Here is a 27,228-nt window from a genome sequence, read left to right as displayed (position 1 = left end):
ATAAGAAGCTAGACAGCAGTGTTTGGTAGGGGACTCAAAAGGCAACAATACGATAATAAAATTAAAATGAGGACAATCCAAATCTGCCACAAACCACACATTTTTCACTTGGCAGTGTTTCAAGACAAAGTCTCCTCAGAAGAAGCTGCCATGGATTAATTTGACTTAAGTTCCAAAAAATAATACTTTATTTTATCAAAAAGTTTCGAACATAGATTTGTATTTGGTTAAGATAATGCATGGAAAATTAAGTATCATCCTGTATTATCTTAACTTAAAATGCTCATAAATACCTAACAAAAATAAACATACTACACATTTTTTATCTTGATAAGCTAAAATGCACTCTGCTCTGTGCACTTAATGCCCTAAGACATTACTCACTTCTCATTTGAAGCAGACTCGTATATAACTTCTCTCTTACAAGATGTGCTATGAATAAAAAAAAAAACACTTGCACTTACCAGGATATGTAAATCCACCAAAGGAATTCATTATTTATCTCTTTTATAATCAAAGACATTTTACTTATCGATTAAGCCTCTGTGTTCCTCTTACAACGCATCACTACTTTTTAAACCATGTTACACTTCTGCACCACTTTTACATTTATGGTTAGCCACAGTCAGCTATTGTAGCTATAGTCTTCCACCAATATACTGCCAACTCTTAAATGAAAAGTTTCTGTCCATGTCTATTCATAATTGAGGTGAAGTGAACTGGTACTATATAGCCTTCATTGTAGTTTAATGCCTAGTCAGAACCAGGATGGCAGGCTGCATGGGGTGCTATAAAACATGTTTACCACCTGTTCTGTCAAAACAGTAAATACAGTCTCTGAAAGGAACTACATACATTGCCCAATCACCAACATAGTATCACCATCAGACAAATGTCATGCAACAGAAGTATTTATTCCAGAGACACAAAATTAGGTGGAGAGTAACACAAATGACAAAAGTTAACATAAGCCAGCCACCCCAGCCGAGCAGGCGTCCGCAGATAACTTGGTCATAATATGTATGGACTTCTACTATGTCAATAGTTACCTGACCCTTGGGTCTTAGGACTGTAGGGACATTTGGATAAGTAGTGGGGGTTCTAGGAGTATGGAGTTCTAATGGGTGTTTTATGATCCAGAAAGTCATTCTAGAGACTGCCAAGGAAGTGGTCTCTGGTTGGCGCTTAAAAGCATGTTCTCTGTGGTCCTGTAATGAGCTTGGGCATTAGGAAGTGAGATAAGACAAGGATTTAACTGTTGGTAGAAAGTAAGAACAGTGGATTGTGGAAAGAGGACCAGGATGTGAAGTGAGAGTTGAACCAGTCACCCAATCTATTACACAAAGTGCCTGACCTGTGTTAGACAGAAACATAAACAGAGAGGTTTATTTTACTCTTTTGCCATTTTGTCTCTTCATGCCACTACCACTTTCATTTCAGGTTCTGGCATGGCTCAAAGTCACCCCCTCTGAATCAGAGCACACATACAGTATGTACAAAAGCAAATTTACATTTTTGCTGAAACTAAAAAGCAAGGTTATCAGCAGTAGGAAGAAACTGAAGCTGTAAAAGGAGTCCTTGCACTAAAGTAACTCCAGGATTCAAACCTGAGATGTAAAAGATGAAAAAGAACAATGGCACTCCACAAGACTTGTGCACTCTCACCCAGGCATCCTCACCTTGCAGCAGCAGTCCCTGGAATTACTTCAAATACATAAATGCCAGAGGTCACATCTGGAAAATCCTTATCACGATCCTTTAGTTCTCTGATTAAGCTGAAAGCAACAAAAATGGATAAAAGAAACTACAGGTCATAAGATTATATTTATTGTGGCTTTCCCTTCTTTTAAGGCCATTATTCAAACATCTACAACCTTCATATGTGTGTTTTTCTGTTTGTTTGAGAATATAACATTTATTAAATATGTAACCACATGATGTTTTAAAATCAGATAAACCACTGAAAACTCCCAGTCAGACAGTCTACCTAATCCAGGTGGGCTGATTACAACACATTCCTTTCTCCCACAGGCATTGTGAGGTAGCAGGGGTCTGTTACAGACCTGGCTCAGTCAGACTTGAATGTAAGAAGCAGACCTCATGGTGCTTGTAATGATGTTATTTCAGGACTTCATAACACATCAGCAATTCCATATAAAACCATTTATTAACTTGGTAAATTTGTTACCTCTGCATTTGGACTTTTTTAAATAGTGTAGAAATAATGCAGCTTTATTTAACAGAAGTCCATTAACAGACTGGAACACCATTGGGGTTTCAAATATTGTACCTGAAAATTTCCTCTCTTCAGTTTATTAAATGCAGAGGTTGCATTCTTCGTAATAAAATGGGCCTTATGTGTTGGAGTGTAACAAGTGCCTAATTCCTTTTCTTTCAACCAAATATTAGTATATAATGTATGTGTTAATCTGAAACTGGTAATTGAAAGTAAATATAGAAAAACTGAGTTTGTTCAGGTGTGAAATGAAACACTAAGGGCCACCAGGATAACAAAAATGGTGCAGTGATTGCAGACCATTATTCTTCACACAATCTGCAGCATCTCATGTTCGTAGATGTCCAGCAACTGCACTAAATGTTCTGTTAATTGAAGGAGCTATAAGGGGTAGCTCAGCACCAGAATTGGGCTATAAGGAATAAAGAGATGTCACTAAGTATGAAGTTGTATAAATCGAAAAACAAAGACAATAATATTATTGCCAAAGATGATTAAGGCCATAACTTTCTGATAGCCAGAAGTTATCTGTTCCACATTAAAAGTTTTAAGCTAAGCTGTCATTGCACCAGAAATGTATTGCAAATACCAAAAAATGGACTTGGTGTGTGTGTGTGTCCAATCATAAATGGGTGACTCTTCCATGGCTGGTTCTTGCTTTATTTCTGTTAATTCTGAGATCAGTTCAGGCTTTCTCTGACCTTAAAGTGTTTTAATTCATTCATTAAAAAGATTTTTGGGAGGACTGGCTCCCAGTGCTCCACTGACATCTCCCATATTTCCACCACTGCTTTACAAGTGTTTTAAGAAAAAGGAAAAGCATCTTTCTTTGAGAGAATAAAGTAAGTGTTATACCTACATATTCAATATATACTGTCAGAAATATTCCATGTGCCCTAATGTTTGTGAAATCTATGCGTCTTCAACATATCCTACTGCATATTGCTCATTTCATTCTCTGTAGAGTATGCTAATATGTCTGTTTTTTGTTTTTATTTATTAGTATCCTCTGTGTAAAGTGATTACTTCTGTCTGTGTTTAGTTAGCACAAAGATGGCATTTCCTATTGTGACCACACAATCAATCAGTTGGAAGTCGAAAGTTGAACAGTCAGGACTTACTGCGTTCTAAAGATGTTACACTCTAAAGATCTATGTACACAGCTGCACAGCTATAGTGGTTTTTCTGCTTCAGGTCTTGAACATTTTTAAGATATATGCATTCTTAAAGAAGAGAGAGTCTGTTTTTGCAATTACATCTCCTTACCAATGGCATAAATACTATTTGCCGTGCTAGACTACAGCAAGTAAAGCTTTTACAATAACACTCATCCCCAGAGACAATAACAACTATATAACTCAGAAGCACTTCAGAAGTTAGTCACTGGGAAATAAAAGAGCTGCTGCACATATTAGCGTTACCCGGAGGAGCAAAACAGATTCATATTAATTTTTGTTTTACTTTGGAGAAAGCTGAAGCATCCTCACACCCATGTATCTCTTTTTTGAAAGAGTCTTTCCTACAAAAGAAAAAGAAAAGCATGTTATGGAACTGAAATATGCATGCCATCACATTTCCAACATTTGGTTTGATCATATTTTTCATTCATGACTTGGCAGCTCTCTAACTCGGCTCACCTTTGATTTGCCTGTCATAAGATTCAGCCAGGAACTGTCGGATCTTATCCGCTGGGATTGCAAATGATATACCAGCTGTTACTTTCAAGGTATTGATACCAATGACTTCACCATCCTTCAAAATTAAAGCAAAAAGGCATATTATATTGTTGGATTCATATTCTTCTCACTAGAATCAAAGATGAAACAGTTATAGTAAAGAAGTTGTCTTGGTCTGGAAGGAAAAACAGGAAGCTGATGCATATGGTTCATATCAAAATTCAGGGTTCAAAGACCATGTGTGGCAAACTTACACAAGAATCTGTGCCACAAATTCCATGAAATCCCCAACTCCATGACTCTGAAGTTGGACTGTCTTAAGAGTATTACAATATAGCAAGACATACAAATTTCAAGTTCAGGGAGAAGCCTTTAAAGAAATGTTGAGTCAGTGCTTTAGTTTTCAAGTTCCAGAAAAGGTCACAAAACTTCTCAGATTTCTAATGAGGTTACTGTAGGCTAAAAACGTATTAATTCACTGTAACTATTTTTTAAGAGTTTCACTTAACTGGAAAGTATTTTTACTGACTTGTACTATTCATTACCAGCTAGCTGTTGACAGCTAGTAATACTGTATTTTCTTCTTGTGAGACATTCACCCTAATGTTGGTAAATTGACCATTGCATTACAAGCTGGTGAAGCTGGAGCTTATCTTGGCAGAAATATGCAGAAGGTAGGAATCCATGGAGGATGGCTCATCAGCTCACCTATACAACCAGTTTTGGGCTGTGAGGGAAAGAAGAGAATTCAGGAATGACTCGTACCAATGTGTGCAGAAGGTTCACCCTAAAGTGACTGGGTGGGTGACTGAACTCAGCTCCCTGAAGCTGTCAGTGAGCAGCACTAACCGCTGCAACCTTATCTGAAGCAGCATTTGTAATATACAGAGACACTGTCTGTTTTCCTAACAGAAGACTGTAACGTAACATTTTGTAATAGGACTAAAAGCAATGTAGCAACAGAAAATGTAATATTCCTTTTAATACTTGGTTCAGTTTATCCAAAATAATTTTAAAGGCAAAATGAGGGATGTGCCACTGCTCTAAAATTGCAAAAACAATTGTTAAAAGACACTTTCTCCAACTGTGTTACAATTGTTAAAAAAGTAGAATGGCTTGAAAATAGGCATCAGCCAAATATTGTATGTAATAATAATAATAATAAGTGTTCTATGAAAAGCCTCTCATTTTTCATTTTTTGTTTTAGCATAAACAGAATTGCAAGTCAGTTGGCTGTAAAGCACATGAGTTAAGGGATGGTGGGTAAATACACTGTCAAAAAACACATGAAAGGTACTTAAATTACTTTTTGCAGAAGAAACATTCCTTTTGATGCCTACATCAAAGGCCAAAATAAATTAGCCAATTTTAACAACATTTGGTACAAAACATATGTTGCATAACATATTTGTAGAAAAATTAGCATCTGAGTTTGGTTTTAGTGTTGTTATTCACAACACACTAAGGACCTCAGACTCCTTGGAATTTTATGTCTGCCACCAGTTTTAGAATGAACATTTATGCCTTTTATTGAACAGGCCCAGCTTACAACAGGTTGAGACATTCCTGTAAATCATCTTGCACATACTGTATGAAGTATGTTTTGTGAATAAATTGTTTCTGCCATTCAAATGTTAACATAATTTTGACTCACCCTGTAGTGCCTTCACTAAGATGTAAAGTGTGTGAAGCCCTGTGTGATTACTGGCTGAGATGTACAAGAGGGCACACTTGGCTGACTGGCATTTCCTTGTAAATGCCTAAGCATGTCATTTTCTGGTAATATTGCTGTAGCTGTGCCATGTGATTGGGAGCTAGTAATAAAGAATGATTATTGATAGGATTAAAACCATGACTCGAACTAACGCATCTGTTTTTGTAAGCCACTGAGGTGATGTTATGACAGTGTGTTTTTGATCATCATCCAGCTGAAACACAAAGTTCTTCCAAAGGTATAGCTTTCTGGCAGAAGGACTAAGGTTTTGATCCAGCCTTTCTTGGTACAGTATTGTGCCAAACTTACAACAGCCCTCACTAGACTGCCAACCCGTGTTACTGAAACACATCCCTAAAGCATGATACTATCTCCACTATTCTTTACAAACGGATGGTGTGACATGGCTTTCTTTACAATATTTGATAACATATTAAATACTGATTTACCTTTTTCTGCCATATAATTGATAAATAAAGCCTGCACTACAAGAAGACACAGTATTTTACTTTATCTACATCTTCTCCAGCTGTCTCACTGAGTTTTAATGCTCTCTTTTAACACTAGAGAGCGTGATTGTAATCCTCTCCATATCTTCCCACAGGAAAGGTGTAACAATTTCCTACCACTAGATGGTGCTGTTTTACTGAATATGTCACTGACACCCCTAAAGAGCTCAGTCGCATATTTTTCTTCCTTTTCAATTTGACTTTGAATCATTTTAATATCCTTTGTTCAAATGCATTGACATTGAACAACTATTAACAGTGTTTTACTCTTATGTAGGGCACAGTCATTTATACCAGGACAATTTAGAGTTTCTAATCCAACTCTACTGTATGTCTTGGGGATGTCTGAGCAATCCAGCATTTTCAGAAAAAAAATTACATGGGCATAGGGAGTACATTAACTAGGGAGATTTTAGATCTGGCGATCACTAATAAAATGATAAGTGTAATATGTATTTGATTGAACCTGGATAATTAGATATATGAATACAAGATAGAACAGATTTAATGTATGCCTCATTTTGAGACACTTGCTCTCTTGTATATGATGGAGCACATACACATCAACCAAAAAAAGTTGTTTTTGTAAAACACCAATCACAAATATCTAAAAAAAAAAGGTGTGATTTGATTATTATGGGTTAGATGTACTCTTACAACATTTGAATCCACCATGTATTTGTTATTTACTTGTAACTGTTCCAACAACATAAAATGCAGACCATTTTTCTAAACATTTTGAGCGATGATGATTAGGACATAATCAAAGAATTAAATTAGTCTGCCTTAAAACATTAAAAATGAAAAATGTGTGTTAATGATTTGTGTGGGAAAATGGGTAAATGGTACACTTTATGAACAAATGGGTCTATTAATTTTCTGAAAACAATATTCCATTAAGAGGTCATAGCCTACAGTCCATCTCCGCAGCCTTTCTTTTAATACAGGGACCATCCATTGATGGGATGTCAATCCACCTTCAGGCATAATATGTTGTCAACATGGCAAATTAGCATTACCTATTAATTTAACATGTAGATCTCTAAGGAACGAAAGAAAACTAAGGTACCTAAGGTAAAAAACAGGCAGTCAAGTCAGATGAAACTCCATGCACTTAATGAAAACCCCATGGATCACATCCTGAACCCGTGAGGAATAAGACAACAATACTAATCATTGGACCACCTTAAACTTAATTATAAATAAATAAAAGTATGGCTCTGCCATTCAAATTCCATTCTGACTTCATGGAGAAAACACATGACTGACATAGTGTATGGTATAAATAAAATAAGCATTTCATTAATTACCGGCAATATTTTGTTTTGGCACTAATGAAACTGTTATCTAAAACGGAGTCTTTTTAAATACAATCACAAGATTGGCTGGTAGTGGTTTACATTTATTTTAGCCAATAAAGTCAACCACATTTTTTTGCTGTACTCATTTTTTCATTATAGTTTCTTCACCTCCTTAGCTTAAATGTATAGGTGCTATTTTTTCACTCTATGAATTTAAAGGCCTTCACCCTCAATAAAACTTCAGATCAGGATTTTTTTCCATGCCTGTATCATAATAAGTGTTGGATAGGCTCTTCATATACTCTTACAAGTGGTGATGGTGATAGTTTACCTGGAAGGTTCAAAGACCTTTGAACTGAGCAATTTCTGTGGAAGTTTACTATTATATAACACACTAAATGCATTTCTCAAAAGTATCTGCACACATACATTTATAAAACAATTTAATTCAAAACTAACTGTAGGCTGTTTCTGCTTTTCACACTCAATATTACAAGTCACAAAAAATATACAGTATATCTAAAAGTAATGCTAAATAGTTTGACCATGTCTACAATAAATTTTGTATTTTGTATACATATGCATGCTCAAATGCTTGGCATCAAACACTTTTACAAATTTCATTTACCTTTCCTTTCATTCACTTTCTAAATCCGTTTCCTCCATTACAAGTTTGAGGTGCATAGACACATCTACGCAAGGCAGAATCCAACTCTCAAATGTCCATTACTACATTTTCTTAATACAATTATAGAGTCATAGCAGGTCACAGCCTACTCAAGCAGCGTTAAAGACAGGGTAGTTCTCAACTATGGACAGGAAACTAGTCAATCTCACTTGAACTGCATCCCAAAAACCTTTCAGTTTAGGCTAGTTGGCCACTCTAAAGTGGCCTTGTATTAGCACGTTTACCAAGATAGGCTGTTGTCACAATTAGTGAAGTAGTGTTGATCAATCAATAAATGAATGAATCAGTTATACTGAAAGAATAACTTTGGGAAAAGCAGTGAAATGCATAATATGATACCCAATCAAAAGCAATGCAAAAATATATTTTAAATCCATAAAAAAACTTCATTTGAACCACACTGAAGTCTCCACGTTTAGGAAGAGTAGTGTTAAAGCTTTGTTGATTTCAAGCTAGTATGCTTGAAGAGAGTGAGCACTGGCTTTTACTTGACAATGTACCACTGTATACTGCTCATGAGATAAAAACGAAATACTCTGTTCAAAGTGAAACAGATAAAAACAAGTACTATTCTTGATAAAAACTGCCTGCAGAACAACTTTGAGGAAATACTATAAATACTTAATATTTTTTATTTGTAAATATTTTCTATTTCCATTTTCAGGGTCCTTTGTCTCAGAGTCACAAGGATCAGAGAATACTGTAGCAACAACAGCCAAATGGCAGGTTTACAACTAGGCGAAATACTCACATGGTTTATCTGTAAACTATGCAATGCAGCAAGCAGAGAAATGCCACCTTAACATGAAAGAAACCTGCAAACTTTGCTAAACTTGTTAAGATCAGTAACTGTAAGGCAACATGAAACATAGCCACGCCACAAATCTGTCGTACTAACTGTAACTGCACAAATTTTAACTATAAAAAGTAAAACATAGTTATAAAATACTATTTATTTTAAGACTAAAACTCTTCCTACATTCATATGCTAGAGCTCCATTCTGACCTTGCCCTTTTCCATTTCTTCACAATGCCAACACCATAACAAAACAGCCAACTGTCATTTGCACTCATAAAAAATAATGTCAATCAGTTAATAAATTCTACACAAGAGATCTGATTAAATGTTTGTATTCTGGGTCATTTTAAGCAGTCGATAAGACAAACGCGAAAAATTCTAACAGCCTGCTGTTCCAACTGTTTATAACTGGTCACACAGCTGTTATCTCAGAGTAGCAAGCAAAAAGTAGTTGCAGTAAATGAGGAAACAATACATTTCTGGATATTTTTGTCATCTTCAAAATCTTGCAAATTTTTACACTGCACACTGTGTAAAGGCAGATTTGTAAATAAGTTTCTGAAGTGCTTGATGGTCATGAACACCTTCAGAGGTGCTAGAATGTATGCATTTCTTCATATTAAAAAGTGTTAATGGAGCACAATATTCCTAAGATTTAGAGGGCATTTGTGCTGACAGCCAGTCAGAACCAAGAATATTCATCAACCAAAAACAAAGGTCCTGTTACCACAGGTGTTTCACACTCTTCAGCGTTTACTGTATCTTTGGTCTTGTTTTCTACAGGGGCATGTAGTTTTAGACATCACTTTGGTTTTTTTTTTTGCAAGTTCTGATATATGTGGAGTACTGTATGTCTCTAGATCATTGGACAGCTGAGGAATTTTTGTATTGGTTTTTAATGGTTTTCAAAAATACTGCTAAAGTGCTAAAGACTGCAGAGGTACCAATAAATCCTCTTTTATAATTATCACAGTACCATGACAAGATATGACTACATAATCAAAATTAAATGCAGTATATGCTGACAAACCAATGTACACAGTTTTGATGCACTCTGAGCAGATGTTGTGCATCTTTAAAATTCTGCCATCCCATGCATTCAGCCTATAAAAATATCATACTAGGTATGCCGTCCAATCACTTTGTTTTGTCTCTTACTGGCATGTGTACAACATCACTTCCAGCAATGGGTACAAGGCAAAAGACAACCTAGATGGGGCACCTGTCCATCTCTGGGCACAGTCGAACATATTGTTTAGCTTAACATTAGAAAGCTTACTCAGATATGGCTGGTCTAGGTATAAAACACAAATGCTTGAACCTGTAGTGTAGTAGTACTAGCCACTGTGCCACAACAGAAGAACAACAAATGTATATGTAGAGTATTAGAAATAGAATTTGTGAAATGTTCTTCACTGACATCCATCCATCCATCCATTATCCAACCCGCTATATCCTAACTACAGGGTCACGGGGGTCTGCTGGAGCCAATCCCAGCCAACACAGGGCACAAGGCAGGAAACAAACCCTGGGCAGGGTGCCAGCCCACCGCAGGGCGCACACACACACACACACACACACACACACACACACTAGGGCCAGTTTAGAATCGCCAATGCACCTAACCTGCATGTCTTTGGACTGTAGGAGGAAACTGGAGTACCCGGGGGAAACCCATGCAGACACAGGGAGAACATGCAAACTCCACGCAGGGAGTTTCACTGATATGAGTTTCTAAAATACAGTTACTAATCACATAGAGTACAACATGTAAAATGTGAAAGAACAGTGTCAGATTTTGTATTTAAAAAAATACTGAATACTGCATAATGATTTCAACAGCTGAGACATAGTGAAACTGAGCATTTGGTATTTTCAGCAAGAATTTCCTTGGAGTAAATTAGGAACAATGTTCCTCAAGTTAAAACAAAGGACTTCAACTTTTATGATTTTTCTTTTGCTTCTGCCTTTTATGATCGCCACTATGAGATCCTACGGACTAAAGCCCTGACCAGAGATGGTGTCTGCCTACATACTTAAAACAGCTGGGATAGGCTCTGGCCCCTCACCTCTTTGACTCTGAATTGAATAGATCAGGCAGCTTCAAGAATGTTATACTCTGTTAAAATCTAAAATCTGGAGACAAGCTACAGGACAGACACTATGTCCACTGTGGAAGATTCACATACCCATGGCAGTATTCCTCTTCCACCTTTGACATGAAGCCACCTATAATGGCAAAGGTTAGATAGTACTTGAATTCATAAGAGCAACTAACTGCAAGTTGGGTTGGACAAAATAATTTTCTTTGCTATTATCAAAGGAGCAATGGTCACAGGGTAGAACAAAATAAGTTGCCAGAAATAATAATAAAATAAATAAAGGGAGCAAATAAGGTCTAGGTCAGGAAGCAAGCAGAAGGTCAGAAATCCAAAGAAGGCTGGAGCCCAAGCAAAACTGAAAGATATGAGCAGAAGTTATAAATGAAGTTAAAATCAGTAATTTCAAATATGAAGCAAAATGGGGAACTTGAAATGCTCACAGGAATTCAAAGCTGAGTAACATTTGTGAGACTTAGTGCCTATTTGAAGAGACCAAGCAGAAAGTCTCATTCCTCATTCATCACTTGATTGTCTCATTTGTATTGCCAGGCAACTGTGAACGAAAGGAGGGGAAAGAGAAATCACACGTGGAAGCCAGTGCATAAAACGTATTGGTGAAGAGAATGTAGTAAAAGGCATATTAATAAGCGTGGTCAACGATATGGCTTGACACCCAAGGTCCTGACTAGTTAAAAGGGTAAATAATCTGGAATGGTAGGTGAAAAGATTTAAGTTATTCTTACAGGTGATCATGAAGAAAGTCGGTAAGGGAATGCCTAATCTAAACAGAATGTGAACACAATATATTTGAGTAAATTAAATATTGTAGCTGGCTGTGATGCCCAGATTGCCTGCAGCTGGCACACTCCTAATGAACCCAGGTCATATCCAAGGATAGAGTAGTGCAGTAAGGACACATAACAACTGTGGTGCAAAGTGCACATTGTGCATTTATTCTGTAAGAAAAAAATTAAGGTCCAAATACTGCAGTACTTCTTCATAAATAAACAATACACAAAATCCAGTGCAAGGTGAGGAAGTTAAAATTCAGTTAAAATTACACAAAACAGAACCAGAATCACCTTTATATTTTGTCCAGTGCTCTCTTTCTTGTTTCACTCCATTCACCCATCAGCAGGTATACTCAGTGGGGCTGAGATTCTGGTGAAAGTGGTCCTCTTCAACTCCTGTTCCATACACCATCCCTCAGCGTCCAACAGGACAAGCTGAGCCTGACTATATCTTCCCTACTCTTCAGCATCTGCTGGATCCCTAGGAGCCACTCCTCAACTCCAGTCCCGGTAATGATCCCTCAGCGTCCAGCAGGACACGCTGAGCCTGACTCCATTTTCCTTATGCCTTGACATCCATGGGATTCCTAGGTGCCCCTCAATCACTCCTGCTCTTGACAGTGCAACATAAGTGATCTGGTCCACCCCAGGAGTGCCTCTCACTCAGCTACCCTTCAGGGTTTCTCCTGACCACTTTGTCGCCTTTTCTTGTCACTGACTCACAACCAATTCTGTCCTTTCTCTTTACCAAACTTTCTTGGTTTCTCAACATCCGCTTTTCTATTCATTCCCCCTTCTATCCTGATCATTTTTTTTTCTAATAGTGGATAAAGAACTCCTCAGATTTAGTCCTGGCTACATGTGGCTACACATTTTTCTTCCAAGCCATCTTCTATTTCCTCAATTAGAAGCCAATTATTGCTTTTAAAACAATTGTTGCTCAAGCAGCATGTCTGTGCTTCATTTTTTTCTAAACTAATTTTTAAGATTCCCAACCCTGAACTGCTTTTTCCAATGGCCTCTTGTTGCTTTAACCATCTTCCAATGTAAAATTACATATAAATGACATAGGAGAAAGCAGTTCACCATCTGTCTTAATCCCATTTACACTTGTGTCTGTTCATCATGAAGTATGCAAATTAATAAAATATTTGGACAGAAATGGAAGAACAAAAAGTGAAGAACAGAGAATTACTAATCAGCTCCAGTCTACAAATCATTTGGATGATATTATGAAAAGTGAAAACACAAAGAAAACTTAAAAGTTACATAAGTTTTGTTATCAGCAAGAATTGGTTTCTGATTAGGCAGCTTGGAAACAATCAATTCAGCCACTGGGGCCCTCCAGGACTGAAAGTGAGGTATCATGGAGTATAACATGTTTGGTATCTGAATGAAAACTTAAAGAAATAAAATACTGTAATGCTCCTTCCTAAAAACAAAGACATATTTTCATTGAAAAACTAAATTGCAGCTATTCTAGCTTTACTGCTGTCTTTTTCATAGTGATGGAATGAAAGCATTACATTTATAAAACACAACTGGGGTCCACTCAACATGTTAGGAAACTTTCTGTTAACTGTAACTTTTTGAAGAATTTTCCTTGCTGGGTTTGTTGTTTTTGTTCATACTATCAGTCAACCAGTGTGCACTTGATCTCAGGCTGACAGCACATCTTTCTTACATCACTTGTAGATGTTTGTATTTTAGGTCCATTGTGGTTTATTTGTGTGAACAGTAATTTGTCTTTATCATTTGCAATAAATTTATTGTGGTGACCTCTGCAGTTGTCCTCAGCATGGGCTATTGACAAAGATTTTCTCTGTTAAGTTTGTAACCACTTATTTATCCAAGTCCGATATCTTGTAGTTGTTTTTAAAAACCATTGTCACACAGAGATGAGTAGAGGGTATTCTTAGTGATTTTGTATTAATGGTAAATCCAGGTTCCAAAAGTTGAAGACCTGTAGTGTCACTTCTGCTTCCACATACAGTCAACCTTTTCTAGTGTGTAAACCACCTAAAGGCCATAACTACCTCTACTCCTCAGTCTGATGAATGGTCTTGTGCCTGGAAAGACATCTCATAACCTTTGCTATTGTTGTGATTTTTGTTTTTCTGCAAATTATATGGGGATTACCAGCTGATGAGCAAAATGTTTTATCTCTGTGTTGCTTTATATTTTACAGTGGCATAGCAGGCAGGGGCAGCACAGTGGCAGCATTGCTGCCTCGCAGTTAGGAGACCTGGGTTTGCTTCCCGGGTCCTCCCTGCGTGGAGTTTGCATGTTCTCCCCGTGTCTGCGTGGGTTTCCTCCGGGTGCTCTGGTTTACTCCCACAGTCCAAAGTCATGCAGGTTAGGTGCATTGCCGATCCTAAATTGTCCCTAGTGTGTGCTTGGTGTGTGGGTCTGTGTGTGTGCCCTGTGGTGGGCTGGCGACCTGCCCAGGGTTTGTTTCCTGCCTTGCACCCTGTGTTTGCTGGGATTGGCTCCAGCAGACCCTGTAGTTAGGATATAGCAAGTTGGATAATGGATGGACGGATAGCTGGCAGGATTTGGATCAGAAATGTCTGAGCTAACTGACCTCACCACGGTAGTCATAGCACTCATGGAACAACTGCAGACATACGGGTACAAGTTGGAAACCAACGGACTGACTTTGCAGAAGCAGAACCAAGATGAACTGCTCAGGAGGTACTATGGGGAGAAAGAGCTCTTGGCCTGTCACATGTCACATATTAATTCTATTAGACCTCAGTGCAGCATTTGACACTTGTCAGACATGACATTCTACTGTCCAGAATGGAGAACATGCTGGGTATCTCTGGCACTGCCTTCCAGTGGTTCAAGTCCTATCTGACTGATAGGCAAGAGTTTGTTAGTTTTGGCAACAGCAGATCCAGCTCAGCGCCAGTCACACAAGGATTTCCTCAGGGCTCTATCCTCGGCCCTCTTCTCTTCTGTATTTATATGCTTCCCCTTGGCCATATTATTCGTAGCTTTGGACTGGATTATCATTTTTATGCAGACGATACTCAACTTTATTTCAATGTTAAAAGTGGAACTTCATCAGAGCTTTCTTGGCTCACAACCTGCCTCAGTGAAATTAATACCTGGATGGAGCAGAATTCTTTAAAATTAAACTACAACAAAACTGACTTCCTGCAAATTGGAACTAAAGTGCAACTTAATAAAATGAGCTCCTTCCCAGTCCATCTTGGCGGTGATCTCATCAGACCTGCCTCTACTGCAATGAATCTTGGTGTCATTTTTGATTCTTCCCTTTCTTATTCCGCCCACATAAACCACATTAAGAAACTTTCTTACTTTCACCTCCGTAACATATCCCATGTTCGCTCCTTCCTCTCCTTTTCTAATGCTCAGAAACTGAAACTTGTCCATGCTTTTATCACATCCCCTATCGATTATTGTAACTCGCTGCTGGCAGGTGCCCCTTCTAATCTTATATCACAGCTCCAGCTTATTCAAAACTCGGCTGCAAGAGTCCTTACTCGAACCAGCAGCAGCGAGCACATAACACCCATCCTGCTCCGCCTTCACTGGCTTCTTGTGTCTTACAGAATCAAATATAAAATCCTACTAATAACCTATAAAGCCTTAAATGACCTTGCGCCAAATTACATCAGTGACCTTCTCCATCACTATGTGCCTGTCCGCCCACTAAGGTCCTCTGATTCTGGCAATCTTGTAGTGCCCCTCACTAATCTACACTCCATGGGTGACAGGGCCTTCAGCTGTATAGCGCCCAGACTCTGGAATGACCTACCGAAATTAATCAGGCCAGCTGGTTCCATGAATTCTTTTAAAAAACAACTCAAAACTCATCTGTTCAAGAAGGCTTTTAGCTGTACCTGACTTTATTACCCTTCTTTCAGTTAACCTCTATGTCATGTTGCTCATGTAACCTGTGTGTGTGTGTGTGCTAGACCATCAATTATGTTGTCTGTTAGGCTTTTTCTCTGAATTTACTGTCTTAATTTTCTTTATTTATTTATCTGGTTTGTATAATGCTTTATACTGTATACCCTGCCGTTCTATCTTAAACTCTGTGAAGTGCCTTGAGCATGGGAAAGGCGCTATATAAATAAAATGTATTATTATTATTATTATGTACTGATACCGTTACGGCCTAAGGATGACATCAAGGTCTTCCTGATACAGTGGAACCTTGGTTTGCGAGTGTTTTGCAAGACGATCTAAAATTTTTAATAAATTTTGACTTGATAAACGAGCGAGGTCTTGCAATACGAGTAGTACATATATGCTTTGCCTGCCGAGCATCACGTGATCACAACTGAACTGATGGTTCTTCTCTCTCTCATCTCGCTTCAGGATTGTGAGCAATCGTCTCTCATTCTCGGGCTCAGTCAGCGTGCCTCACTCATATAGTCAACATCTGTACGAGCGTATACTGTTCACTATATTATTGTGACCACGTGTGTGTGTTGTAACGTGTGAGTCCCTGTCTTACGCCCCAAAACACGAAGCTGAGCCTCAGTACTTTAGCGACACCAGCTTTATTCAGCTTGAAACAGGAACAGCACGGTTATTTATTGTAGCAGGATTTACCACTCTCCTGTACACAGACACAGCAGTCAGGCAAGGTTAGTGGCCAAGTAATACTGTGCCCTGCGCATTTATAATGTTCCTTGTATCACCCATCAATGGTAAGCACTTATAGCAAGTCCGCAATCTTTTCAGATTCGCTTTTACGGCGAACTGCTACAGCACTGGGAGCCTGCGGTTGCTTCGGGATGCTCATCCGCGTTGGGTGGAATCCCATAAGAGTTTAGAAACTCACTCACACCATCCATGATTCTTTTCAAAGGTAAAGTGCAAGTTAATTTGTTTTATGTATTTTTACTTTATATTTTGTATTAATCATTTTTATATGAATAGTTTTGGGTTGTGGAATGAATCATCTGAGTTTCCATTATTTCTTATGGGGAAATTCGCTTTGGGGCAACATGGTGGTGCAGTGGGTAGCGCAGCTGCCTCGCAGTAAGGAGACCTGGGTTCGCTTCCCGGGTCCTCCCTGCATGGAGTATGCATGTTCTCCCTGTGTCTGCGTGGGTTTCCTCCGGGTGCTCCGGTTTCCTCCCACAGTCCAAAGACATGCAGGTTAGGTGCACTGGCAATCCTAAATTGTCCCTAGTGTGTGCTTGTTATATGGGTGTGTGTGTGTGCACGCCCTGCGGTGGACTGACGCCCTGCCCGGGGTTTGTTTCCTGCCTTGCGCCCTGTGTTGGCTGAAATTGGCTCCAGCAGACCCCCATGACCCAGTAGTTGGGATATAGTGAGTTGGATAATGGATGGATGGAAATTCGCTTTGATATACGAGTGCTTTGGATTGCGAGCACGTTTCCGGAACAAATTATGCTCGCAAACCGAGGTTCCACTGTATTTGAGTAAACCATGGTTAAACACTACTAAAACATGAGAAAGTGTACTAAGACTTTGATGAACTCGCTGTGGCTGATTACAAACAGCTGAAGAACAAAGTATTTATCAGATATGGAGCCACGGTGGATCAACAAGAACACAACTCACATGACTTAGAAATTCGATTTTGAGCAGTCTTCAAGAGCCCAAGCATTTGACCTCTGGGGTAAGTTATCTCGATGGTCGAAGCCCTGAGGTGTACACTGCAGAAAAAGTCATCAAGATTGTCACCTGGAGTCTTCTGGAGACTCTTGCCTGAAAGGTGTACAAACAAAGGCGGAAAAACATGGACGGCTTAGTGGAGCCCCTAGTGACCATGCTTACTGAAATCCATAGAGATAAACTCAAAGACCTCTGAAGATCCCAGCTCTCTAACATGCCAATCGTACCGAGCTGACAAGACAGGAACATGAACTTAGGTCAAGATCGAAAGAAACATCCCCTCATCCATCATGCTATTACAAGTGTGGAGAACTGGGACAAATTGTACCACACTGCCTGTGACTTAGCACGCTGATGGACTGTGGATTGACCAAAGGAGTGATGTACTGTGTTATGGCTGTCAGCAACCCGCTCACGCTTCTGTGCATGGGTACAGATGTTGTTAATGGCTATAGAGTTACTGCTTTGATAAGATCCTGGCAGCAAAAAGTTTTCTGCAAAAGTGAACCCCTGGAGAGACCAGTCTTGTTTGTATCCAAGGGGGAACCCGATGGTATAGGTCCACCTCATTGTCATTATGTATTTAAAGGACACCTGGAAAAGGGCAGTGGCTATGATTCACGGTTCTTCATATTTGGTCATCCTTGGGCAGGACTGGTCAGACAAAAAATTTGGAAGAAATCAGTTTTTACCTATTGAAAACACAGGCCTCGCTATAGAAGAGGATTCCCCACCTCAGAATGCCCACACACCATGTCTTAATGTAAAGTGCGAAGTTGATGATATCCTGGCATCAACATCAACAACAACATTTATTTATATAGCACATTTTCATACAAAAAAGTAGCTCAAAGTGCTTTACATAATGAAGAAAAGAAAAATACAAGACAAAGTAAGAAATTAAAATATGACAACATTAGTTAACATAGAGTAAGAGTAAGGTCCGATGGCCAGGGAGGGCAGAAAAAACAAAAAAAAACTCCAGACGACTGGAGAAAAAAATAAAATCGGAACCTTCCAGTCACTACTGACTCTTTAACTCAGTTACACTTCAATTTAAGCTACTGCCAGCCATATTTATAAGAGAGCAGATCAATGATAAATCCTTTAAGTCTATACTACTAGCTCTATGTCACAGGGGCCATATTTCATAATTGAAAACGAAACCACTACACAGGTGGCCGAACATGAAAGTGAGGTCAAGAAGCTTCTATTTGTCTCGTGGACCTTCCGTTGGGAGGTTTGTGAGCTAGGACACTTCCACCTCTTAGGTGTCCATCTTTGAACTGACTAAATGGTAGAAAGAATCAAGCTTAGATTCTGTTGGCCACAGATCAATGAGAAGGTCCATCACTTTTGTATATCCTGCCTGGATTCTTAACTTCAACAGATTCCTTAGAAAGACCATGCTTCTTTTATTCCACTGTCCTTAATTGACATATCTTTTGAGTGGATCGGCACTGACAGCATCAGGCTGTTTGAACCTTCAGCTAGTGGACATAAATATATTCTGGTCCTCGTAGACAATGCTACACAGTATCGTGAGGCCATCCCAGGAAGGCTAATTCTAAAAACTCCTAAGCATATTTGCACAGGTAGGCATTCCTAAGTAAGTCTTGGCTGAGCAAGGAGTGTTTTTTACCTCAGATACATTCAGAGAAGTTGCTAAATTACTTAAGTCAAAACATTTGAAAACCTTGGTTTATCCTTTTATTCATTCTCAAACTGATGGATTAGAAGAGAAACCCTCAAAGAACTATTGAGAAAAGTAGTTATTGATGATGGGAGAGACTGGGATCAGCTCCTCCCTTTAGTCCTCTTTGCGAGCTTAGAAGTTGTAGAAAGAATGGAGTCCCCTCTTAGTTCCAACTTCACTCTGTCCTTTTCTGCCTCTTTTAAGAGACTTTAGTAACAATTTGATGCCTTGCCAGAAACAGGAGCTTGAAAAAGCTATCCTGTCTGTTAAAACTGCAGTTGATGATGAACAAGGTCAGACTGACTTTATTGCGGATGATGTTATTACTGAGCCAGGAGTGATTGTCACAGATCCCACCCAACGCTTCACAGAGGTAAAGAAAGCAGAAATGGAACTTGAAATTAATTGAATGCTACAGCTTGATGTGACTGACAAAGGTTTTTGTTCCTGGTCTAATCCAAATGTATTAAGCTAGACAGGAGTTGGCAGTTTTCCGGCGATTTCTGTTGACTTAACCAAGTCTTTCATTTTGATGTTCACCCCATGCAGTGATTGGACAAAGTCCTCACGCAGTTGGGCAAGGCTTGCTTCCTAATCACACTGAAAATTATGAAAATGTACAGGCAAATCCCCTTAATGGAAAAAAACATGCTTGGGACCCTTAGTGGTCACTGCCATTATCATATCTTTCCATCAAGTTTACATGGGGTTCCGACTACATTCCATCATCTGGTAGATAAATTCCTCTGACCCATAATGCCTACATTACTGCCTACCTGGATGACACCTTCATCATCTATTCCAGCACTTGGAAGGAACACATATTTTGCATGCGACAGCAGTCTTCCACACACTTTGTGACCTGAGCTTTGGATTAATCTGAAAAAAAGCTTTTTCGGATTGAAGGAAGTCAATTAATTGGACTACGTAGTGAAGCCACAGTGTTCTAAGGTTACTGCTATATTTAACTGGACGCCGTTCACAAACCAAGTGGCAAACTCAAGCTTTCATGGGTCTCGTTGGGTACTACTGTTGGTTTGTGCCTCACTTCTCTGAAAGATTAACTCTGAATACAGTAACAAATGTGCTCCGAATATGGTGACATGGGATTCTCAAGCTAACTTGACAGCAGCCCTTATGTCAGCATCACTTCTAATCTCTCTTGATGTCTCTTTGCCTTCTTTCCTTCAGACAAAGGCTGAGCCAAAGTATTGATGGTGTTGACCACCCCGTGTTGTACCTGAGCCAGAAACTGCTTGAATGCAAGACCAGGTATAAGGATGTGGAATGGGAAGTTTTGGCAATCAAATAGGCTATTCAGTAGCTAAGGTACTACCTGCTGGGGAGACAGTTCACCTTTGTAATGGACCATGTACCCTTGCAGTGGATGGAATTGCACAAGGAGTTCAATCCTCGGATAACCTGGTGGTTCTTGGACCTTTAGTCTTATAAGCATTGTTGGGGTTCCCAGGACACCAATGCCAATGCCCTTTCTCATTTTTGCAACCTCTCGGTTCAGGTCTCCCAATTTGATGGGTCTTGTTTCATTTCTACTCTAATTACCAATTTCTAATTATCAGAATGTTTCTGGAAAAGAATTATAATCTGTCAGTCTCTTAACTTTTTACAGTCTTTTTCAGACCATTATATTGAAAAGTTCCTTATAATGAAAAGGAACTGTTTAAGCATTTATTCTTTGTCTGCCCAGGTATTTCTCCGTCATTGTTAGACGACAATTGGTTAAGATAAAAATAATTCATTAATCGTTCAATATACTCCATTAGTCTTTATCTCACATAGTATGGTGTGCAACATTACAAGAGGAAGTAAAACAAAGTAACATATTAAACAGACTGAATACATTCGTGTGTAGGAAAAGTTATAACTGTAGTAGCCTTCATTCTAAAGTTAAAAAAAAGTAAAATGATGACTACTTCTAACTTCTGTGATGGCAAGCAAAGAACAACAGGCTATCCTTTTACAATCATATGTTTCAATATGGCAAAAGAAGCTTCTAAATAAATTGTTTAGAATGAAAACCAGTAACCAAAAGTATTTCAAGTGAGGAATACTGGCATAGTTCCCTGAAAAAATCTTTCATCATTAGGCATCTAGCCTTTAGTAAACATGAGATTTGTGTGAGTCTCTGACCAGCTTTAGTTTAAAAGACATATTGAACAACTTTTTTTTTCCTTTGGTATATGACTTGCTTTTGACACAATGCCATCAGAGTTTTATTTTCTGATGTTTGCACTTTGAAAAAAATGTAACTGTTGAACTGTGTTAAATGAACTTGGTTATCTCTCAATTAATCAAACTTATATAATACAGTATCTCAATCAATTTTATATAATGTTTTAAAGGCAAACAAAATAATGGCATTTGTAAACTGGAATACAATACAATATTAACATCCCTTAACTTTGAAACTGTAAATCACCAGGAATGTTAACAAGACAGAACAAAACTAAAAATCTGTGCACTCAGCAGTTAAAAGAAAAAAACTCACCAGGTTTACGAGGGGCCCTCCAGAATTTCCGTACTGAAATGAAAATGTTACATGTTAAGTGCGCAAATCACTCTGTGTGATGTAAACGTTCTCACAGTAATGAAATACTGCACATAAAAATAGTTTAAATGTTTATACATGCTGTGGGGAAACCTGCAGTTGTTGTGGAATTTAAAGTAGTTATTGAAAATAAGGAAAATTACTATTTTTATTAACAGTATTGCTTGTCTTTATCTGGATATTATGTGGATGAGTTTTAATTTGCCTACTTTCAGCTCTGGTGAAGCTGTCTCATAACTTGGGAGAACTTAAGCAAGCTTCACATTGTTTTTAGATTTTCATTTTGAAAAGCTTTTTACTTGTATTAAATTGAGATATGCAGACAACACTGTGGGCTCACATTAATGATGGCATCCGTCTGGATGTACTCCATGTCCGAGTCCTTCAGCCCCAACTCTTTGCCGCCCCGCTGAGTTGTGCTAACAATGCCTGTTGTAACTGTATTCTGCAGTGAGAAGGGGCTGCCAACGGCTACGACAAATTCTCCAGGGCGCAGGTCAGCTGAACGGCCTAGAAGTAGAACAGGCAGGGGACTCTTGACAGAAAGGAAAGAAAAAAAGAAAACAACATAATTACAAAGTTTGTAATCCAATGTGAAAAGAGAAGAAATTGATAAATGGTTTAATTTGATTCACATCTGCATTTAACCTGTCTATCTATTGTAGGGTTGTAGGAAAGCTTACCTTGGCTCTACTGATAAAAGACAAGAAACACTCCTAAGTTGACTACCAACTTATCATCATGCACACTTACACTCACAATGTAATAGACCAGTTTATAGTTACCAAATAACCAACTATGCATGTCTTTAGAAGAAAATACATATGGAAATAGCCAAATTTCAGTGACCAAGCCATGTGTCCCAAAAGATTTGAGGCCACAGTATAACAATATGCTTTGCTTCTGTGGTTTTCGGATTCAGGGTTGTTTAAGTGGTTATATGTTCATTAATGGCGGCCAGTTCCCCTTACTTATACATGGAACTCTTCCACACTGTGTTTTCCTAAATTGCTTAATAAAGTACATTTTAACTCACCAAAAATCTGCTTGTCAGTACCTGCCATTTATTAGTTCAATCATCAAGAGTAATTTATTGACAGCAGGCATCTTTCCCTGCAGTCATCATTTACCAGTTTTCATGGGCAGCTTAGATACCCTTCTACAGTCTGTTGACAGTTTTATTATCTTAGAGCAGTGTCTCTAAGTGTCTCTTAATTCTGGGATTGTCAGAAAGCTTGAACATGTTTAAGTAGTTAGGATTTTTTTTTAAATATTTGTGAAAATACACTCAGGAAACGTTAAGTTAGGCTTTCAGCTGTCTTTTTAAAATAATGAGCTACATATGTCTCAAGAGTGCTGCAGTGGAACATAGAGCACATCAAGGAGGGACAAAAGTGGTTTGGAATATTCCATAGCAACCCTTCCCTAAACCTGGACAGTCTAGTCAATAATTTATTTTTTCCTTGTCCTACTTTCAGCCAGCAAGTATACAGTACATTACAATTGGAGCAAAGATTTATTCTTGGTTTGACAGCATTTCAGAAGTTTTCATCAAGTTGACCTAATAAAGCAAGCATATGATATCTAACACAAACAAAATCACAAATTGTCTAATATATGGGAAAGTGAGAGATACCAGACAAGAGCTGGATGATTTTTGACCCAGTTAAACCACTAATCAGAATACTCTCGAAAATGTCACACATTAATGGATTTCTGGTCATTAGAGGGCATTTTGCCCTGTTTATCAGCAACTATTTGAGCAGCTAAATTTTGTCACTAACTGAGGATAAATTGAGGAAATGCTCATTATTTCAGGTCTTGTTTATTTGTGACTTCATGTGTGTGGAGGAACCAGAAAATGCTAACTGCATAAAAAGCTTTCATCTGTACCAATCTACCGAAACCAGTGTCAAGAATAACAGTCACTGAAGCATGGAGAGTGTTGTTAAATGTGTTTCTCAGCAACAAAATTAATTGTACCTTAAATAATCAAAATATTCAGTAATTAACAGGAAATTGCTACCCCAACCTTTTAATTTTTAGATGACCCCCTTGGACAGGGTGCAACTCTATCGCAGGACCTACTCATGCATATACCCACACTCACTCAAAATGGGACAAATTGGATTAATCAATTAACCTAATCTGTAAGTATTTGAGTTACAAGAAGAAAACATACAAATGCTGGGAGAATGAGGAAGCTCCAAATAGGTAGTGGCAACTACAGTTATGGGAGCTTGTGGCACAGCCTATAATGCTGCTATGAAACTTGAGGCAGAACTCTTTATCAATCTGATATTTAATACATATATTGGTAGTGCCAAATTGCAGAGGGACATTTACTGGGGCTGCTAAAACAACAAACATCATTACTAAAAATGTGCAAAAACACTAAATTTGTGGGGCTTGTTAGGTTTTTGAAGCCACACAAATTTACATTAGTACAACCAAAATGTGGCAAGCACAGTGAAAGCACACATAGCACATAAATGGTTAGGATGGAACTGGGAAATAGCCCTCCATTATAAGTATGTTACTGCAGATAGCCCAGCCCAGTGCCATGGCTAACTCCAGATGAGCCCTCGGGCATAAGCCATAGCAAACATCTGATTGCATATGTGATGTAACTGAAAACAGCATAACCATAACTGTTTTACTGGAATGCTAAAATAATAGATTGAACCTAAAATTAGTAGTTTCATTTCATAGTTAGAGCCTTAAAGTGCAGACATATAAAAATTACATAGATTTGGAAAATTAAAGCATCAGCAGTTTGTGACATTTTAAATTTGAATTCATTTAACTTGTCTATTACAACCTAGAACTTAGTAACTTTCCGTAAGTGTTATTAAGCAACAAGTATTTTCTACATGTACTGATGTATGTAAATATTAGTTTGAAAACAAAACAGCAGTAAAGAGTTTTTATGAGATGATGTATATAAAAGGATCCTGAATAATTTTAGTATTTATTACTTCTTGATGCACTGATATAATAATATTTGTGGTATTATTTTGTTAGTTTTAATTTAAGCAGTATTACTTTTCAATTACTGAATGCCAGTTAACACATTTGGTACGTGCGCACGTCAAGATACATCAGATAGCCCATGATGACCACATCCTTTTTTTTATCAAATCCCTGCTGAATTCCCCCCAAACGTATAAAGGTTGCAAGACTCTGGAAAAAGGAAATGTCTTGGAATTGAAAGAGAACATATTAAATTTTAGAATGAACCACTCAAAGATATGTACTCTGCCATGCATAGAAAAGTTTTCATCTTCCATCTCTCCCACACGACTTACATCTGTCTCAATTTTTATCAGAGCTATATCCAATTTCTGGTCCACATCTTTGACTTTGGCATTATACTGGGCTCCATTCTTCAACTCCACTTTAATTCTCTGCTTGTTTGAGAGCACATGAGCGTTTGTTACAATCCAGCCCTCCTCAGACACAATAAATCCAGAACCGCTTGACACTGGCACTTCACGGTTGCTGAATGGCAATCTAGGTAAGATAAAGGCAGACTTTAGTCCTGAAATATATGGTACAGGTGGTTAATGTGAATATGTATGTGTATACTCATATATTTCACATATGTAGAAGAAACTAAAGAAATTGGAAGATTAAACTTCTAATTGTTTATTAAGCTACATATTACCTTTGGATTACTTTCGAAAAAATGTAAAAGAGTTGGAATTGCCACTAGCACATTATGTCAATGACTTTGAAGCACATATTTAAAGAAATACTCCACCCTAAAATGATAATTGTTTCTATGTTACTTGACCCCTGTACTTCGTTGTGGTGGCAAAGAATTTTTTTAATTTCATGTTTTCATGCAGAACGGAGAGAAAGATGTTTATGGCTTAATAGAAGCCAATAATGACTGATGCTGTTCAACAGCAAATGATGTGAAATACAGTATGTCCATGAAAAAAAAAAAAAACTTCATGTTACTTGTCACATAATCCACATGTCCATTATGCAGTTGTATGCTCAAAACATGAAAAACACATTTTTTTGCCTAAATTATTTTAAATAGTTAATTCCAGAATTATTAAAAGACATCATAAACAGGAAACCTAAAGTCTCATGAAAGTCACTTTTTTGAATTGAAGACAGAACACTTTACCAAAGAATGATGGGGAGAAGCAGGTCTTCAATTCAAAAAGTCCTTCCCAAGAGGTTTTAGGTTTCCTGTTTACTGCTTCTTACCCAAACCTCACTTTAGGCAATCAGACCTCTCAGGGCATCTGCTTCTTGCTTAAGAGCAGAGACTTAAGTGGGAGATTCAGGACTAAGGATACTAAGAAAATATTAGCAGGGCTGTTTTAATTCACTAAATTAGTACATGAGTAGGGATTATGAAAGCGTACAAAAATACTGGTATGAGCGCAGAAAAGCAATTAAAGTTGCTAAACAGTACAGTGATACACTGGAGAATGGAGCAGGGTCTGCAGATGCTTAAGGATTACAAAGTAAAGCCTAATTGAATTACATACACTTTTTCTTTACAATACAAACTTAATGGATAATATTCCTTCTTTGATTGAGACAAGATAACACACTGTCTCCTTTGGAAATTTCTGCAAAACTCCATCTTTCTCTGTTTATGTGAATGATGTAAGGAATTTTTTTTCTTGAAAAGCAGAACATTATAAAGGCACACCAATCAATAAAACAAATAATAATAACATAACAGATACAATTTACTTCAAACAAAACAAAAGAAAAATAAGGAGAATTTTTAAATGAAACCAATATCCAAAAAGTATTAGGCCTAGATGGACTTCAAAGACACATTTTAAAAACCTATAGTGACCAGTTACCTGGCATTTTCAATAAAAACATTCATATCTCACTGAGCAAATCTGTATTAAAAAAATTATTCCCATGCCAAGGAAATAAAAACGGGACTATCTCAATGACTGCAGACAAGTCCTATGACACATTAAATGGAATATTCAGGATAGGTTTTTCTACCTTCACTCTGTATATTGTCATCATCAGTCTACAAATAATGTCATACACTTCATCCTTCATCTTGACATACTTGCGTAACACGAGCATCTGTGCCAGAATACTGCTTATACACTACACATCAGAATTTAAAACTATTGTACCATCAAGGCCAATCACCAGGCTCTAAGACTTCTAGCCACCCTCGACACTGGGATTTTGAATTTACTAAATGACTGACCTAAGCAACACTTCCTTGACAAAATAATGAGACAGCTTACAGAGATGATGTTTTCTTTCATATTCAGTAATATAAGGAGAACAAATCTCCCTTCATAACAGCAAAAATCAAGTTACAGTTGTTAGAATGCAGGAGGCAGCGTACAGTTCTTTTGACACTGGAAAAGAAGCTATGGAGAGGAAGGGGGAGAGCAGCTTTAAATTATTTTTTTAATATTGTATTGAATTTATTAAAAGCAAGTAACATTCCATACTGTCAAACTTGACAAAACTAAGTTCAAATAAACCCCCAACCATGTGAAAGACAGCAAGGC

At 37.9% G+C, this 27,228-nt stretch overlaps 1 protein-coding gene across 1 annotated transcript in view; it reads right to left on the bottom strand.

The window, feature by feature from the left end:
- Positions 1-27,228, bottom strand: part of htra4 (HtrA serine peptidase 4) — a 76,103-nt gene that overhangs the window by 2,169 nt on the left and 46,706 nt on the right. The window contains exons 3-8 of the mRNA XM_028803509.2: positions 25,015-25,219; positions 22,047-22,241; positions 21,647-21,679; positions 3,874-3,988; positions 3,698-3,755; positions 1,680-1,775 (exon numbers count right to left, since the gene is read on the bottom strand). Coding sequence (XP_028659342.1) covers positions 1,680-1,775; positions 3,698-3,755; positions 3,874-3,988; positions 21,647-21,679; positions 22,047-22,241; positions 25,015-25,219 — 702 coding nt within the window. The remainder of the gene's footprint in view (positions 1-1,679; positions 1,776-3,697; positions 3,756-3,873; positions 3,989-21,646; positions 21,680-22,046; positions 22,242-25,014; positions 25,220-27,228) is intronic.

The sequence above is a fragment of the Erpetoichthys calabaricus genome, chromosome 1, assembly GCF_900747795.2.
Source record: "Erpetoichthys calabaricus chromosome 1, fErpCal1.3, whole genome shotgun sequence".
Lineage (NCBI taxonomy): Eukaryota > Metazoa > Chordata > Cladistia > Polypteriformes > Polypteridae > Erpetoichthys > Erpetoichthys calabaricus.
This window is presented reverse-complemented; position numbering and strand designations above follow the sequence as displayed.